Genomic DNA, 19,808 nt, shown 5'->3' with positions numbered 1-19,808 from the left:
GCAGCTTATGGGAGACTGAGAGCTTTCGGATTTTTTGCTCAGCTCCGACAAGATCTTAAAGGTTTCTTTCTGGACATTAACTGCCTTACTTAGGCGGGCCTCATAGTATTCAGCTTTAGCTAGAGCAATAGATTTTTTGTATAGGTTAAGAGAGTTTCGGTAGAGGTTCCTAGCTGTGTCCTGTTTGGTTTTCCTCCATCCTCTTTCCAACGCTCTAAGCTTCCTTTTATGGTCCCTCAATGATGGCGTAAACCATGGAGCCCCTTTACCAGGTCCTTTTATTAGCTTCGTTCTCATAGGTGCTATCTGATCAATAGCCTGAATCAAGCTCCGCGTTAGATCTGCGTATTCCCGGTCCAGACTACAACCTGGACTCGGAGACTGATCCATTGGCGAGAACACCTTGGTCAGGGTTATCAGATCAACCTCTGCCAATTTACGGATTCTCCTAGCTTCCGGTGGCAAGTTATTTATGTGGCCATTAATGCGTACCTCGCAGGAGTGTCTTATCAACCCTTCAAACCAATCCCTATGAGGGCAGCACGGGGATGAGAGAAGCACAGGGATTGGATGAGATTCTACCTGGGGCTGCTGGGACCAGAAAGAGGACAGGAGAGGTGTGATGCAGGAGGCGGCCGGCAGCTTCAGGTAAGTTCTTTTTAAAAATATATTATGACTAACACCCCCCACTCGCTCCCCTGCCCCGTGCTCCCCCTCCCGCGTTCCCTCCACCCACCCTACCACTCTTTGTTTGTGGAGGCCGCCACTGCACAGAGTTTTGAGAGAAGTGTCCGGGAGCTCAGTAACCCCAGCAACAGGGATTATGAAGGAATCAAGACTTCTACTGGACTAAAACCATATACACCTGGTTACTAATCGTTCGGAGCCTTCGCTCCTTACCATGTTCAGAATGGGTTGTATTCCTTGGCAATGAAGCTTCCCTTTAAATCAATTTGTCGCAGCGTCCATTTGCATATGTCCTTGCGGCGAAGGTTTGCCACAGAGTTTACTCCATTTTATTCTTTTTGGTAAGTTTGATAGAGTTCTCTCAAGAAGATTCTTATTGTCAATTATAAAGGATATGGGCAGTGCTTTAAGGGGGATAGAAAAGGTGGAGGGGCTCAAAAGGAGAGTGGTCTGGGACAAAGGGTTTGACCTTATATACGGGAATTCAACCCTGCACAAATTCATAAACCGTTTTTCACAAAACCATAACTGAAAACCGTAAGCAACAACATATTTAAGTTTATACCGAAACGTTCTTCTGTGCCATTAGAAATAGTAAGTCTGAAAAGGAAATTTTCGAAACTCACTGGTATTTTTAAACAGCTGCCTAATTTTCTAGACTAGTTAATACAGACTATCCATTTTCATAGTGCATACAAACAAACGCCTGAGACTGTTTGGGTTACTTTTATTTATGAGCAAATGTTCACTTTCCATGAAAATATTATGCAGAAACATGATTCCCCGCAGCTATCCTGCTGCTTTTGTTTTATCCTGAAAGTCTTGGCAGCTATGGACAAGTGAGAAAACAGTAATATGGGATGAAGTGCAAAACACTCCACCACAAGAGACAAGCAGCAATGACAACAAGTACCCAGCGTGCAGGGCTCATTCAGAGTGTGAGAGGCTAGGAATGTCTATGCATGTGTAAGCAGGATGTTAGAGCAAAGAGTTTATCACAGTGAGCGGGCCACTGAGGAGAAATAAAACATGCACACACTTAACAGAACTTTCCGTCGGGGTTGGAGTGAATCAGGGGCGCAACTAGACCTGAACTTCAGGGGGGTGGGGGTGACCAACACTCCCAGGCAGGGCTCGCCCTAGCACTGGTCACACATGGTGCAACAGTCTTTGGGACCCCATTTTCTCCTTCATGAATTTCCTCACTACCACTCACCAACAATGCACCTCTCTCTCTATAGCATCTTTCTGACAAAAAATTCATTATTTTATAGCGCTACTCATAGTTTACTCAGACTCAGTTCTGTGATCTGCATGGTACATGTTCCTTGTAGCAAGCACATTAACCTTCTGCACTGTGTGGGTGACAGGAGTGCCCATGTGAGTGCACTCTGAGTGATGTGAGAGTAGGGTAAGAGGAGAAACTGTAGGGTGAGTGAAGTAATCATGAATTTGGGTGCGGTTGTAAGTGCAGAGTGGGACAATTGAATGCATGTATAGTGATGGGCTTGTGAGATTTCAGATTGAGCAGTGAGGGGGACAGGTGAGTGAAGTGTCACAGGAGTGCAGGGTGAGTAGTATGCTTGTGTGACTGCAGAGTGAGGTACAGGGTGAACAGCACAAGTCCTCTGTGAGTGCAGGGTGAGAAGGTGAATCGTGTGAGTGCATGGTGATCAGTGTGAGTGCATTGTGATCACTGTGAGTGCAGGGTGAGGATGAACGTGAAGGGCGAGAATGAGGAGTGAGTTGTCTGAATGCAGGGTGCATTCCCAGACACTTGAAGTGACTCAGCATGTTATTGACGGCAACATAGGGTTTCAGATATAAGTTACACTATTGCTAATATGGCATTAATCAGAGATCGAGTGTGGAGGAAATAAATAATGTGCTAATCCTTCAGCAATCTTTCAGTCTTATGATTAGGGTTGCCAGCTCATTATTTTGATGTCCCAGACGGTACAGAAATAAGCAGTCACCTAAAGCCATATTTCCAGGACTTATCTGTGCAAACTTCGAACAGCAAATATAAACAGAAAGCACTTCTAATTGTGTTCTAGGGCTGCCTAAATGATCCATGAATGATCATTAAAGGGAACAAAGACAGAAAAGTCACATTAGAAAAGGAATAAAACTTTTTTATTTATAACCCTATTTAGTGTCAAGAGGAGGTCTTTGCAGGCTCTTTAAACATTCATGGCTAGCATTTTTCTTTTGGAAACCCTACTTTATATTCCTTTTCATGAAATTCATTCTCACACTACCACAGTAAATGTAAAATACAAATGTAAGGAATAGGCGGAGTGGGGACCCAGCGGGGGTACTGGAACCAGAAAAAAAACGATGTCTCGGTAACCAGTTTACAAAGGTATGTAAATTTTCAAATGGTCTTAAAAAACCTGTGAAAAATGTGGGCGTGCCGGAGATACGACTCCAGACACTACCCAGCCGTGCCCATAGCAGCACGAGATGCAGCAGCCTGGGCTGAGACACACAACAGGGCGGAGGGGAGGGGGGCTGAAGCCCTTTTAGCCCTACTCCTGGAGAGAATGCTGTATCCCAGTACCGCGGAGAAGGAAGGGTTTTAAAAGAATGCTTTATTCTGCGTTTTAATACCTCTCCTTTCGCCTCATCAGCTGAAAATGTTCTATTCCGTGCATCCTCTCTCTTCCTGGACAAAGTTGGTGTTTATGATGATAAGGCTTCATTAGAAATTTTAAATTAAATCCTTGGAAAGTATGTACTTTTATTTCTTTTGGGCTTGAAAAATATCTAGAAGCTTCTAATGCTGGGCTGCAGAAGCCCATGCTTCAGCTTTATCACCGGAGGTCTGCCCACCACGCCCACCCTTTTTGCCCCCTGTGGATTCCATGGTGCTCACTTTCAGATCACTATTAGGTGATCATACCTTACAGTCTTTTCGAATTTACATCAAACCCCGAAAATGGGGGATACCATTATGGAAGCCAGATTTTTTTCGCATGGATGTTGAGGGGAAAAACAGAGGGCCTGATACAGACTTGTCTCAGCACCTGGTTTTTAAAACTGCCTGTGCTGAGCACCAACATGACCAGGCCCACTTAAAGCCCTTAGTATAGGTTTTAGAAAATTCCATCCTGCCTTAATTTGCTTGAAGCTGCTCTCATCATCAGTCGTGTATAGCAGTTGGTCATATTTACGTCAAGCATAGAAGCGCGCACGCTGTATTCACTTCTATGGGCTTTGGCCACGCCCTCGCTGCCGATTAAGTGTGTGTGGTTCTGAAAAGCTTTCTGTATGGTTCAATGGCCTTATCCGTCCCTCTAGAATCACTGCAGTTTGGGCTGCTAACCCCTGGTCATTCTCCATCTTGACTTGTCCATGTGATTCTACTCAAGGCTGATCCTCTGCAGGCTACATTTTCTGAGCCTTCAGCCGCACCATTGCAGCGTGAAGCCAGTAAGTATGCTATTCTCTTTGCTTCACTCAAAAGACTATTGGCGTCCCTTCCTCAAAGTCCTTTACCACAGCAGCTTATCCATCATCCCTCAAGCGCCTATGGGCTGCCTTACAAGGGGTTTGCCTATGCCCCCCTCCCGAACCAGCCTCACCCACCCCCGGCGCCACTGAAGCCAATCGCTTAGCCCTATCCAGAGCAGGCCAGGCACCAGGCGGATGACTATAGCCCCCCACCCTCCACAGTCACGAGCATGCTGGCTCACCTCTGTAGCTGAATGAGCAGGAATTTGTCCCCATTTCTTTGGTGGCTTTTGGCCACGCATCGCTGCCCCTCTCCTGGGGCAACCGCTTCTTTGAGTAATCTTTACCAACATATTCTGGGGGCTTCAGGCTGCACACTCCAGGCCCCTTCAGTCCCTCCACCATGCTGCGCTGCTTTTGCAGCCGGCCCAGATGAGGCCGCAGCAGCCACTGCCATCTTAGCCCCCACAGAGGCTCAAGGTGCCATGCAGCAGCCTGGGCTCAGCTGCACCTCATGTTGCTCTGTCAGGCCAGGGGAACCTCCTCAGGGACTTGTAGCCCCTACATTGATAGTCAGCCCTTGGTCATTGGCCTGGGGCTGCAGGGGGAAGGTCTCCAAAGGTCCGGCGCCGGGGCTTCAAGCTTGTGCGACCAGCTTTATTCACAGCTGCCTATGCATGTGATGTGGTGAGGTGAGGTGAGGTGAGGTGGGCAAAATGTGAATCACTTCTTCAGGCCTGTGATATGCTCGATCTTGTCTTCATATGAAGCTAAAGTAGAATTTTAGGTACATATTTCTGACATTCAGTCTTGAATTACAACAGTAGCTTTGAGACAGGTTGATGAATTATTTTAGGGATGATGTAACTCTTTGGCAAAAAATCAGCCATCATAGATGACGCAACGTTGTCAAAATATAGGAGTCTTACTGAGTTTTAACATGTGATAAAACACAGCATTCGCTAAAAGCTCATGACCTGGTTCACCAGAATTTTATCTAAAAGTGTTCCTGAAATGTACCAGCCAGGTGGCCTTCACACTGTTAATCCCTCAGTTAATGAGCTACGTGTCATCTACATTACTTGTTTTCTGCACTACATTTGCCCCAAGGCAAGACCAATATTAGGAGCAGCAGTGGATCATATGCCTCAAAGTTAAAGAGGGCATGGAGAGGTTTACGTCAAGAAAGAAACATAGAAAGAAAGAAAGAAAATGTCACATATATATCAGTAACTGAGCCTCCAAGTAGGAGTCGCAACATTTAGTTCCTAAGATCACCCCCTTCTCAGGTCCAAGCGTAGTCGTTGGCTTTCCATCCGCCAACGCCTTTCAGTTGTAGAAAACTCAGTTGCGGTGTGAGCCATAACACTCCGCTAACAGATATCAAGGCGAATAAAGATTTGATGTCCCCTTAACAAGGGGAAGGACAGAATTCATTTGGGCTTTCACTACCAGTACCCTGGAAAATAGCTCCATCACTTAATATGTGCAAAAGTCAGAGTTCGAGCTATGATCCAGTGTACCATATAGTCCTACACAACACGTGCCACACAACACGTGCCACACACAGCGGTCATACTGGTAGGGACGGAAACTTAATGAATCTTAATTGCTATGTTACTGCCACCTATAATATTCACAATCCTAAACTTCCAAGGAGCCCTCTTTGTAACGCAGTAACGAGCTCCCGTGTGCCAGTCTATGATGTTGTCTTCTGTGGAGCTTTCACTGCTAAAACTTTGCAGCCCATGGTAGCAGCCACTGAAACCCTTGGGGTTTACCTTGTCCAGAGTAATGTTTTTTACACCTCTGTCCTACTGCAGTAGCCCAGTGCTGGATAAACCCTGTGGCGGACCCTAGGCAGTCAAAATTTCCATTTTTAATTTTACCAACCAACAATATTAATAAACCACTACATCACATTAATACAGTATTTTCTCTATAGGGTTTTTAATGTAAAACTTATTTTTTTTTTTAGGTGATTCGATTTTTTAAAAATCTTTTGGCAGTGGCACATGAATCGCAGTGGGGGGCGAGCAGACGGGATTGCAAATGTGGGAGGGAGTGGGCATAATAAAAAAAAGAATAAAGAAAAGAATTACCTTGCTGCTCGGTCCCGCATCTCTGCTCCTGCTCTCCTGGAACTCGAGGAACAGAAAGCAGGCTCCACTAACCAATCTCAACGCTGCATTGCAACGTTGTGGTTGGACTGAGCATCCTGGTTGGACGCTCAGCCAGGGAATGGGGGGGTCTGGGCATGTTCTCATTGCAGGCTGTGATGCAGCCTGCATGGAGAAAGGGGACAGTGCGCATGACTGGTTTGGGTGGCAAGATAGGGCCGACCAAACAGTCATTGAGCACTTAGGAGTGGGCAAACCACTCCTCCCCTGCCCTGCTCCGAGAGCAGAGCAGGAACGCCCACCCACCCACAAAGCAGCACAAACATAAAATGATAATAACTGAAAGTTATTATTATTTTATCTTTCTGCTTCTCGTACTGCTTGAAAGCAGTCGGGCGACGCTCCTCCGCCATAGCGGAGTATGTGCCACTGTCTTTGGGAAACAATTTAAGAAGGCTTGATTTTAATTTTTTTCCAAAATCAAATCAATATCATTTTGATCCGTTGTCCCAAGGCCCCTAAAAGGAGAGGGGCCCCCAGGCCCGTGCCTGTTTGTCTATTTGGTAATCCGGAACTGCAGTAGCTGCAAAACCATAACTCACTCGCAGAGCGCCTGCGGCTGCCTGAACAGGTCCCTTTTATAATTTCGGGTAGAAATGCATGGAAAATCATGGCGGTTCCGTTCAGTTAAGTATTCCTCTTTTAAATAGAGACAGACTTCCTGTGGACTCTCAACACTCACTATCTGTGGCTGGCTGGAAAGGGAAGAAAGAGCATGTGCTGTTTCTCAGCTTCTGTTCGTTCTGGTGTGCTTTTACAAAGTTTTGTGAAAGCAAAGTCAATACAGAATCTTCCTCACCACAGGGACATTTTGGGATGTTCTCCGACGATGAAAAGAAAGGCAATATCTAAGCACTGTAAAATATTCACTTTGCACAGAAAGACGTTCTGGGAGTATAGGAGAAAGCATACTGTGCGCCTTAACAGAACTAAGATTAGAGTCCAAAAAGGATCAACCTTTTGGGGATTCACTTAAAATATTGCATCTGATTACTCCAGGAGCAGTTTACATGGCAAAGCCCTTCTAATCACCTAGTTGATCACAGTAGTGTGTTTCACACACTTGTAGAACCCTGGTAGTAATTAAACAAAGCGCTGAAGGCCATTTAGGAATGGGCAGTATCTGTGCCTCTTGCTATAAGTGCATACACATGGTGGCCATTAACAAGTGCCCAGTGGCGCTTTCTTTCCTCTTATGTTCAATTTTCTATGGGAACCCTCTTTCTGCGTGAGCTGACGAGGGCAGGCGGGATAAAAGTGAAAGTGACCTCATGAATAAGGAGGCCGATACTCATGTTGGCTTTGACATATGACACGCAGGGTCAGTGTCGGTCTGGCCTACAGGGCAATCATACAGTGACCGATGGGCTGAGTCTGCCACATCAGTCTTTGGGCCGATTTTTTAGCTGTTTGTGAGCCTGCTTTATGGCTAGGAAGGCAGTTTTTTTTACTGTTGACTTCCCTATTACCATAAGCATTGCCTGCAGCAAACACAAATCAATGCAATCTCCCATACCTTGCAAAATACCCTCAGAGCCTGTCTTTACAAGGTCAAAACTGGGATGATTGGCAATTGTGGGCCACTTTTTTAGCTGTCTGGTTCACTAATTGTGGGCCACTTTTTTTTTGGTGTCCGGATCTGAGTATTAAAGCCCTGTGAGTTTGTGGTACGTATTGATTTAATCTGGTTATCTTCCTGACATCCATTGCCTTTTTGTAGCACGTCTTTCCATCTAAAGCTCTTCCTCTGTCTCTCAAACCACAAAGCAAAGTCTACGTGAAACCAGGAGTGACTGAATGGGGCTAACCTAAAAACCCTCTCTGGATACTGTGTATTACATTTGTCTTCATTATATAAGCTAAGGCTGACAGCTAAACACTGCCTTTACGTCAGACCTAAAAATAACTGGGCTAATTCAAAACAAGACCTGATTGGTCCATTCCCTTGAAATGCAGAATATGAAAAACCGCAGAGGCGTCTGTCCCCACAAAGTTTTTATCTCAACGGGCCCCCCTCTTCAACCACACATATAGTACGTATAAGCCATCAGTAAAGATGAACAGCAAGAACGGGCAGGCCTATGAGCAACGCTCTCGCGGGGCCTAGTCAGATGTATGTGCAGGGCTAGTTCTATGGCAAAACGATATCAGGGAATAAGCAAGGCGGCAAGCATTACGTGAGTATCATGCGGATCCAGCAGTTAATAAATAAAAAAAAAACGAGATAACGGATAAAGAACCTAGCTGTAAAGGTAGATCGGCATCAATATGTTTGATGTAATCTAGAAAGAAAAAAATTTCCTTTCTTGAGTCCCCTCACTCACCATGGTTTCCCCACGGTGACATGCTTCATCATAGGGGCCATCTCAACCCGCTGCGGGTTGATGCGTATCTAACTAGTGGGCGGAATTACTTTTATTCTTGCTCCTAGTTGAAAAATGGGGTGGGTCTCTAGGTCAGCCTGGTTTGCAATGAGTCAGGAGTCCTAGTAGAGTGCCAACATGTTTCCAGCTTACCCCTAAGCTCTTCCTCTGGACGCCACAGGGACCAGCCCTGTGTGTACCACTCTAAAAGTGCAATATAAATAGTGATTACAAATGCTGATTAGTAAGCATTAGTTGAAAAACATACATACGACATTTAATAATGTTAATAATGTTCAGTAGGTACCTGTAATAAATAAAAACAAAGTTAAGAAACAACATCCTGCCTATAGCAGGTCCCTTAGGAAGTATTCCGGTTTCTTAATTGTGGTGCCTACGACGGACGTGTCATGCGCTAGACTTTACACAAATAGTAAAGGTGCCTGTTCAAAAACAAGTTGTCGTGCGCCTATGAACCTAAATAGGAAAGAAAGGCGTTGTGTAGCAGTGCGCGGTGTCCCAGTCGTGGTTTTATAAAAATGGGGGCGTATTTAACAAAAAGACCGATCCACGTGGTGGTGCCACATAGTAATACAAGACATATACGAACATATAAACAAACATACTTTTCAAAAGGCTGTATTGTGCCTCATGGTCAATGCGAGGGGGCTAGGGAGTTCCACTGATATTCTGAAAACAGAAGAGAAATGCCTGTTACTTTTTCGTAGGTAGTGGACTCCTCTCGAGTGTAGCCCGGGCTGTTCTGTGTTTGAGAATCACAGTTTAGCTCCGGTTTGCCTGAAAAGGAACAAACTTACTTCAATGGACTCTCCCCTGGCTGGTTCCCTCGAGACCGCTTACAGGCGAGTCTCTGACGGGAGCCGGTATGTGAGGAAGTGACGCCGCCTAGTCATGTTCGAATGATTAGAGCGTCGACTTCTCAAAATGGCCGCCGCTGCCGTGCTTACGGTGTGTCCCTCTTGTAATTCTCGCTTCGAAAAACGAACAAACAAACGATAATACATAAACTTTGTCATGCTGTGGTGAAGTGAAAAACGCTGTAAAACAAAGCAACTTAGGCAGAGTCTCCGAGTTCGCATATATCAGTCTGGAGATGAATGTGGTGGTTATGAAAGCTGTTGCTATGTAAGGCTATATACATTGCAGATGTAATAGCGGTCACTGTTTTGAGGCTATTTTATGGTGACCTAGAGGTAAGCCAAATAGGCGTGATTTTTAACAAGAAATAGTTAATGCTGGTGTCAGATCGAAGGCTCATATCGGACACCAAATATGGCACCATCCCTACTTGATATTATTGGTAAGGAAAAATATTCCAAATGAATGGAAAAAAATTGACAAAACATATTTGTCCTCAGGTTGTAATGAAACAAGTTCGGTCCCATGAGATCTTAGTTGGTATCAAACAGAAAAGTAAAATATGATTTGTTTTTACTTGGTGAACTGTCCCCATGGAATGGTATCATTCAAACCCTGGCTGTCAGTGCGCAATTTGAACACACAACGTTGCTCCTTTTCCAGGAGAAGTTGTTCAGGGTTGTCAATGTTCTTCAACTGTTTCAGGTTGACCCATTTCATCAGGTTGTGGACGCAGGCTGCTGTGCGTTACTTTTTATATCTCGGGCTCCACTTGTCCCATGGATTCCGGGAGGGTCTTCTCAATTTAGTGAGTAGACATTCCGGTTGCAGCACCACTTGGGTTCGGGTATCAAAGCTCCAGATTAATAGACGGATTTGCTGGGAAGGCTCCCTCGGTCACAGAGCTCTTTCAGGCCGCGGCCATATTGCTCGGCTGCTAGCCACGCCCCCTGTTCACCTCCCTTTTGATTGGGTGACTTGTACACTCTCTCCTCTTCTGTTTGTCCCTCTCCTGGAGCACTGCTTCTTCACTACCCTTTTGATTGGATGACTTGTACCCTCCTTCCTCTTCTACATTTGTCCCTCCCCTCATGCACCGCTTCTTCACCGCCCTTTTGATTGGATGACTTGTACCCTCCTCCTCTTCTATGTTAGGCCCTCGCCTGGTACACAGCTTCTTCCCTACCCTTTTGATTGGATGACTTGTATCCTCCTTCCTCTTCTATGTAAGGCCCTCACCTGGAACACAGCTTCTTCCCTACTCTTTTGGATTGGATGACTTGTACCCTCATCCACTTCTATGTTAAGCCCTGGCCTGGTGTACAGCTTCTTCACCGCCCTTTTGATTGGATGACTTGTACCCTCTTTCCTCTTCTGTTTGTCCCTCGCCTGATGTACAACTTCTTCACCGCCCTTTTGATTGGATGACTTGTACCCTCCCCCTGCCAGATTCATGGAGCCAACTATTCTTTTTCCTTCAGCAGTCTATAGGCATGCATCTATTTTCGCAGTTGCCAAGATGATACTTGTCCCGAGGCTACTACACTACTTTGCCAATCTCCCAGTAGTCCCCCGGGCTCCTTTTTCCGGTGGCTAGACACACTTCTCGGGACCCTTATCTGGGGTTCGGGGCTTCGACGGATTGCCCTTGCTAAACTGCAGCTGCCTCTGGATCAGGGAGGACTAGCTGCCCCCTCCTTTGAGGCGTATTTCCTCGCTGCCCAGCTGAAATGGGTATCTCGTTGGACAGCGGGTCGGGCTGTGGTGGAGTTGACTACAGTCACTGGACGGATCCAGACACCGACCATATGACGCATGCTGTTGCCAGAAGCGGCGCCGGTGCTGAACAAGCCTTTCCAGTGGCGCGCGCTTGTTAGACTCATGTGCATCGCCTGAATCACACGGCGCCCATGTACTCTCCTGCCCTGCTGCTGGTGGGATTCCATAGAGGTCGGGCACACTATACAGAACATGGACGGACCATGCACTGACGGAGGTAAGCTCACTCTATCTCAATGGGCAACTGCAGACATTCGAGGAATTGGCGGCAGAGATGGAACTCCCTAGAGGGCAATTCCTCCTGCATCGGCAGCTCCTTGAAGACTGCTGCAGGGTATGGCACACGATAGACACTGAACCTCCCACATACCCTGGGATTCATACACTGCTACAGATGGGCCTGGGACGACATCTTGTGACCTGGATATACAAAGCACTACGAGCCCTCAACCCACTTACCCTGGCGCCCCTTCGGTGAAAATGGGAAACTGAATTCCACAGACCGCTCCATGACAAAGAATGAGCCCGCGCCCTAGAGTTCCCTAAAAAAGTTCTTCGCAATTACAGCTTCAAAAACATACAACTGCACATACTGCATCGTGCATATCTTGCCCCCGAGAAGCTCCAGCGATACTACCAAGATGGGTCTTTCACATGCCCCAGATGCCCAGAACCTAGTGCCTCCTTTCAACACATGTTTTGGGACTGCCCAACACTACACACTTACTGGGTCATGATCCATGCCACTCTTCGCATAGTCACAGGGCTCCAAGATATTCATACGTGGGAGGCCTGTGCGCTAAGCAAACGGCACAAGAACAGGTAAGTGGAAATGCGCTTCGTGTCCCTGGCACTCCTCCTAGCTAAAAGATGCATAGCAATGCACTGGAAGGCACCAGAGGACCCCCATTAGCGGCATGGGTGGGAGCAGTCAAAAAATGGTGCGCAGCAAAGGAGGAGGTACTTCGGTCCGAGGAAGCTAAGGGGACTCACAAACACCCTATCTCCATGTTGTGGGCTATTTTACTTCACTCCTTTGTGCAAGAAATCTCGGATGAGCCAGGGTCCCAGGCAATCTGCTCCCCCGCCACACAACCACGCCCCGTGGTCTCTGGAAGGTCCCTCTGTGGAATAGGTGCTAAGTGGGTCCGGACTAGGGACCAGAGCCGTACGGCGAACGCAGCATTCTTTCGATGAAGTTCCAGGTGTTCCCCCACCCGCGCAGGTGCAACTCAAGACCTAGCCAGAAAGTGGAACTAGGCGACCTTCTTCAGGTGACTAGGAATATGATACGGTGTACCCCCAGTTATATTTCCCCAGTTCTCTAGTTTAAATCATTGGCTGGCATATAGAACCCTTTACAGCACAGGGCTGAACTTGAGAGCGATCGCCGTACTATAGATACAGCCTATCGACTACCATGCATGGACTCCGATCTAGCCCTACCTATCAATCTATAATAATGATATCCTGCTTACCAATGTTTGTTGTGGCATATATTCAGATGCTACTCTACTCCGTGACAAGATGTATAACTAATGGATATTACGCCACATTCGCAATAGCTACTACTGTACTGTTATTTTGGAAATGGCAAAAAAATGACTTTATAAAAAAAAAATGCATTGATAATCATTGAGAATGGGAGGTCTCACCTTCTGCTGTCTCGGGCACTTGAGCAGAACCTCGTGCACTGTTTATCATCTCTGTCTGAACAGGAGCACCTTGGTGGATGCCAGGACGGCGAGGGACTCTGGTCCTTCTCAATGGATCGCTTGCCTCTGTAGCTGCCCCTGTAGCTGGACAGCCCATATGGCACTGTTCGCCTGTGGAAGCAAAGACAACGGTTCAGGGCTGGAGACAGATTGCAGGCCTTAGAATGCACTGCTGGTGCCTTAATCACCTAGCGCACTCTACTTTGGATTTAGGTATTAAAAAAAATCTTAATTTGCTACACTGATCTTTTACAGGCCCTGTGAAAAAAATACAATGGCTAGTCAAATATCTTTACAGACGTTGTATAGTTCAATTATCTGCGCAGCTTGTGTCTACCTTGGAAGAAAAGCATCAGTCCCTCTAGGCTGGGTTGTGGCATCAGTCCTTCAAGGCTGGGTTGTGGTTCACTTACTGTATGTACACTTGAGTTAGCTCCAGAGCTGGAGAGCTTCCTAGTTAATTTCATAAACCACAGGTGAGGAGAGGAGCCTGACCATCAATTTATACATTTGTTTAAAAAATGACCTCAAAGAAATTGGCAACAGTGATAATCTGTTTTGACTCTGTCTTGACTTACTTGTTACCGACCTACTGCACTTTAATATAGCTTTTGGGCTTAAGGCACTTGAGGCAGAGATCTTTGTGCACCACACAATGTCCAAGGTATATATAAAGGTGTGATAACTTTGGTGATTAATCCACTTGCCAATGAGATTTGTGTGCAGCCTAGGCATTGGTTTAAATCATCATATAATATCAGAGGGTTAAAGTGACTGCTGCAAAGTATAACGCAACATGCAGTTCCCAGATTTGTATATTATGTAGATAGTTCTGTGGGTTGCTGCTTTCGTCGCAGATATCCTTATGTTACCTGCAAATCACAAGTACAATTCTTGTCATAAAGCACAATGAGTTATGAACCGGCCTCAAGGAGCTGCAAGCAAACTGCAAGAACCTTATTGGTTTTCTCTCAATCTTTCAGTTAGCTAGGGTTGCTTCAAAAGGGTTCCTTAGGGTACTGATAAAGACGTATTAGTACAGACTACCCCAACTACTGCATTATATAGACCCCACACGCGTCGTAAACACTGATTGCATTCTTCCACAACAAACGCTCTTAATGCCTCTTCAGCAACAGTATTATTTTGTTTCATGTACCTCACTTTTTGTTTCTATAATATCTACCTCTCATTATAATTGTAAAGCACTCTGTCATCCGTAAGGGTCTTGTTCGCGCTATATAAAACACCGAAAATAAATAATGATTTACAAACTTGTATGATTCATTTAATTAGTATAGCTGTATGATGTAAAGGGCTCTGGCACCCTACACTGCCCCGTCAACAAAACAATGAGGATAGAGAGGTCCTGTGCACAGGGTTAGCTACCCAGAGGCAAAGGGAGCGAATAGGGGAAACACCTCTTTTGACGCTATTCTATCTGCACACTCCAGAGAAGGGTCAAAAGAACCCAGGGGAGCCACACAAGTACATTACTCACTAAATACCCCAAGAGGGCAATTGTCCTGACTTGTGCTAAAGGAGGGTACTTTGTGCTCAGTTTTGGCTCTATAGAGGTAAAGCCCTAGGACCCCATTGGTAAAAAGGCTCTGATTCTTACAATCTGAGCCCAGCGATCCCGTTCTGCTCTGGGGATCCTCAAAACGTTCCAACAGTGAGAGTCTCTGAGCAATTGATACATGTTTACAAGAACACACTATGGGCCAGATGTAGGTGAGGGACATTTACAGATTCTAAAATACCGAATTTTACCGATTCAGTATTTTAGAATCGGTAAATGCTATGTAGGGAAAAATTCGGTAAGTATTACCGAATCGTTATTCGGTATTTACCGAATCGGTAAAAGGGGGAAAACATTAAAGGGTGGCAGGGTGTCACTTCGACACCCTGTTGCACCCCTCAATTGTGTGTGGGTGCATATGTGGCACACATACATGCCCTAGAGGCATGTATGTCTGCCACATGGCACTGAAATCATTTGCATGAAATTGCTTTTTGTTTTTTTTTCGTTATTTACCACCAACTTGTAGTTGGTGGTAAATAACGAATCCTAACATGGGAAAAGCACTCATTTAAGTGCTCCCTACATTAGGAATTCGGTAATTTACCGAATCGGTATTTAAGAATTCGGTAATTTACAGATTCGGTATTTAAGAATTCGGTAATTTACCGATTCCTTAAATTACCGATTCGGTAAATTACTGAATCCTTAGATTAGGCCCCTACATCAGAAAAGCCTAATACTGGTCGGTAACGGCCGAAATTCGGTAATTTCGGCCGTTACCGACCGGTATTAGGATTCCTACATCTGGCCCTATATACCTTATTTGCCTAATACAGATATCCTAATGTTACTCCTAAACCTGGTTTATTTTATGAAGTGTTAAGTCTCCACAGTTTACTTAAATGTCTATGATCCATACAAGGGGCATCATCTAAGGAATTTTCATTTGATGGACCAGTGTGACACATTTTACTTTTGAAATCAGGAGTGAGTGCCACAACGCCAATGACGTGTAGAGTTTGGACAGGCATACAATTTCCTATGGGGGTGGATGGAGCACATGATGCTCCAAAAGAAATTACAGGGCATCCAGAACTCCTCTGCCAGACTTATCCTGGACATTTTCTGCCGAACTCACATCCCTGGTCACCAGGTGTTATATAACTGCAGTCCATTACATACAAATCACTGGTGATTGCAGGTATCAGCGATTGCAGGTATCAGCGATTGCAGGTATCTCATTATGGTAGATATCCCCTGCTGGTGCACGGGCAAGCACAGTTCGTCTCACTTAGATGGTTCCACCTGCTATCATAGTGAGTACTGTTTTTGCAGGGAATCTGCCCCAGAACCATGCTTGGGATCATCAGTGTGTAAGGATTAAGTCACTATACCACCTCAGTACCTATGAGCCAGAGTCTGATTTACTATAGTGCCTCACTTGCTCTCCTAACCTTAACAAAGAAGCAAGTGAATTGGCACCTCGGAACACAACACTTCTGACCCTCTCAGGGGTTGCGGTAACATGACACACCCTTTGGGTCTATCACTCGTACTCGTCCACAAGATAAACAGGAGATATGAAGGAAGTTTAGAATATTTATTTAAACTATCGTCCTCTGAAATGCAGTATTTGTGTCACAATTGGAAAACAAATCCATACTAAAAATACTGTTAACATGGTTAATAAACCGTATACCATGAAAAGCCCTGTCATCATATAGTTTGGAGTAGCCTAAACCCCTCTCTCCTGCTACTGAAGCTAAATGATTATATATATATATCTCACAAAAGTAATCTCACATCACTGTTCTTGGTAAGTTCAAAGTTGTTTTGGTTGACCATGTCTATGATGTTCAGACCAAATCCCGGGAAAAGAACAGAACACAAAAGCATATGCAGGTTCTGCGTGAAAGTACAATGTGGCACAAAAGCCAGCGAGTTTATATGGTAACTTGTGCAAAAGAAAATGAGGCCTATAATGTGCAGAGTTAGACTCACATAGGGAAAAGTACAATGGGCCATGCAGGAAACACCCAACACTGTAACATTGTTTTTATTACTGTGCCAGTGGTCAAAACTCATACACCACCCAAAATTAGACCATCATTTTACCAGTTCAATTTTGTGAGGTATGTGCCTGTGGCATTGGCAGATATCTCTAGGACCTTCCCTGTGATGGTTGATGAAAGTGTAGCACCCAGGATGTAGAGGAGACCATGTGGTCGGCTTTTGCGGAGCTGAACAATTTCCAGATTCTCCTTTAGGGAACGCTAGGCTGGGAGGATACTGCGAAGAGCTTTTTTAAGAGAGTGGGCAAGAGAGACGTTAGTGTAATCCCTCCTTATCGCCTGTATGTCAGCACCTCGGGCATATCTGACCAGGCAGAAAATACTATGCACGGAGGCTCCACATTTCAAGTACCAGAGCACATTCCAGCGATAAACTTTCCATTATTACGTGCAGTCGCATCAGTTCAGACGATTCACCAAAATGATCACTCATTCCCAAGAGATTTAATTTCATTTGCATCAGTTCAGACGACTCACCAAAATGATCACCCATTCCAAGAGATTTAATTTCATTTCCTAATTATTAAAACTATAAAACAAAGCTCAGAGTGATGGATGCTAATGGCTTCAAGCTAAAATTCGGTCATAACTATCCTTGGTTCCTCTCACACTAAATGCAACTGAACACAATGGAAAAAGTCAGTAGCAATATAAATCCCTGGATCTCACAAGGAACAGTGAAGTATTGATTGTGGTATGGACCAGTTACAAAGGAATGCTCAATTAACTATTTCCGAATTGATGAACTAAGTGATATCTCTTAACGCTAGCATCCAGTCCATTATAATGTTTTTTTTCCCATGCAGCTTCTAATCTGCATCTTCTATTTCTTACTCTGTTCTGACATTTTTATTGGTTTGCGACTCGGCATTGAGTAGTCATAATGGTGCTGTAATATTACTAAACCAGAATGCCTCTTAAAAAAAATCCGACAAAGCTATTATCAAGTCTTATATAGTGCAGGCACAAAATATAACAGACCAGCGCAGAAACAGCAATTCAACTACAATCACACACAACAACACTCAGAGGCCATGTACATTTTTTCTCCTATTAAGGCAGCAAGTCCCTACGTTTTGTGTTGCAGCGGTGGCTTCCAGACACTTTCAAGCCATTTGTCTGCTATTTGGTTCACATTCTAGACAGAAATGTATGTGTGAGGAATTTAAAGTGTTTTAAATAATTGAAAAATCACTACAAATCATCTTGTCTGGTGTTCGATGAGGAAAATCCAGCGTAAATAAATGCTTTCATTGTGAGACAACATGGGCCTCCTCTGATGGAGACATTTTTTATTCAAGTTTGGAAACGTAAAAGATATACTTTTAAGTAAATAAAGGTGTTTTGAACAACATGCAGATTACAGCTGTAACCGTCCTACACAACTAGAGCGCGGGCAGGGAGGGCTTTGACATGTAATACTAGCCCAAACAATGGGTGCCTTATTACTATGGCACAGTGCTTAGCAACACATTGAATGGATGGGCAACTGTTTTCTTCAAGGCAACACTGGCAAATCTGAAAAATCTTCTAAAACCCCTGGATCTGTTTTCCATAAGGATTACGCGATTTTTGCGTAAAATGGAGCAAACATTGCTTTCTTCTGACCTATACATAAGGCGCCATTATAGTGATTTCAAATAGAAGAGTGATGTATACTAGTGAGGATTATGTAAATACTAGTTAGAGACTACGACTTCTTTCTTTTTGGCCTTCCCTCCCTCCAGAGGAGAAGGATTTTCTGGGGCAGATGTATCATCTTTGCAGTTTGCGAGTCCTTAATAGCGAATTTTAGCGATTCACTATTAATGATAGGTAGGTTTCGTAATAATAATTGCGATTCCTATATATTTTTTAATTGTGAATCGCAAATTGCGATTCACAATTAAGGAATACCTTCCCATTCATTCCTATGGGCCTTGCAAGTTCCCAATAGGTACTCGCAAATTGCAAATGCAATTTCAAGGGTGCAAAAGTGCCAAAAGGACACCCTGTTGCACCCCTGAAATAGGCATGTGTGCACATGTGCTGCACATACATGTCCTAAGGCATTCAATGTATTCAAAGGAAACATCTAAGATCTTTGTCAGCTCCAGAATAGGTGCCATGATACAAATTCAGTAATAGTGACCATATCAGTGTGTCCAAAAGAGATGTCCTAGAAGGATCTCAGTGACCAGGATAACCAACAACCATGCACCCTAGTAGAATAAAATAAACATAAAAGACCTTTGGCTTAGAAATGTACGCACATAATACTCCACACAAGTCCACAACAAGATCCACCTGCTTTAAGTGCAGTATAATCCATCACAAAACAATACCAGAGTCTATTATGAACTTCCCCGACCCCTGTCCAACTTGACTTATCTCTAAACCATACAAAACACAATCAAATGCAGTGTCAACAAAATCCAGCCAATCAGTGCTCCGGAACCATAAACGGCACTCCGATTCCAAAAGAGCTACAGAATAGAGGGGCCGTGAGTGAACTCTCACAATGTCAGAAGAACAAGTCCATTTTTTTTCTTCGGACATAGTTTAGCACTCGTACTCGGTACCAAAAAGAGACAAGAAAAAGTGAATAAATTGTGTGTGAAACAGGCAAAAATGCCCATTCTCCGTAGGGCTGCGAAGGAACTATTTCATCCAAAAATGTGGTCTTCTACAGCACACTTAATCCTGCAGATTATCGGCCTGTATTTGTCAGAAGGGTGAGTAGCAGACGAAGAGAACTCCAGGAATCTACAACTGGCCTAGCTTTCCATGACTGCTTTTCTCGGTTTTTGTGGACCGCAAAATAAATCTTCTAGTATCACAACCCTGTCGTGAGAAGGAGGGGTTTATCTGTCCTTTCCAACACTTACAGTACCACTGGCCTAGTTCCTTTATGTGTCAGATTTCAAGTGGCAGGTATGTGTGTGAAAGCTGTATTAGAACATTGGAATGTTGGGAACTCCCTTGAAAACAATGGAATGCTCTGGGCTTCTAATGGCCGGCAGAAGCCCAGCGCATTAAATTTCCAATATTTGCATTCGTTCACAGCTATTGCAATGAACAAAGGCCTCACGAATCCCAAGAGGATATGAGGCTCCGTATGACCTTTGTTTTACTATTTAGAACATTCTGCCATCTGGGGGGGGGGCTATTTT

The 19,808-nt window shown here is 44.6% G+C and overlaps 1 protein-coding gene across 2 annotated transcripts in view; it reads right to left on the bottom strand.

The window, feature by feature from the left end:
- Window positions 1-19,808, bottom strand: part of EDN3 (endothelin 3) — a 385,729-nt gene that overhangs the window by 43,651 nt on the left and 322,270 nt on the right. For both annotated transcript variants that reach the window (XM_086932648.1, XM_086932649.1), the window contains exon 3: window positions 13,000-13,170. In XM_086932648.1, the coding sequence (XP_086788774.1) occupies window positions 13,000-13,170 (171 nt within the window). The remainder of the gene's footprint in view (window positions 1-12,999; window positions 13,171-19,808) is intronic.

Source organism: Lissotriton vulgaris, chromosome 7, assembly GCF_964263255.1.
Source record: "Lissotriton vulgaris chromosome 7, aLisVul1.2, whole genome shotgun sequence".
Classification (NCBI taxonomy): domain Eukaryota; kingdom Metazoa; phylum Chordata; class Amphibia; order Caudata; family Salamandridae; genus Lissotriton; species Lissotriton vulgaris.
The sequence above is the reverse complement of the archived record's forward strand: the minus strand, read 5'-3'. Positions and strand labels throughout refer to the sequence as shown.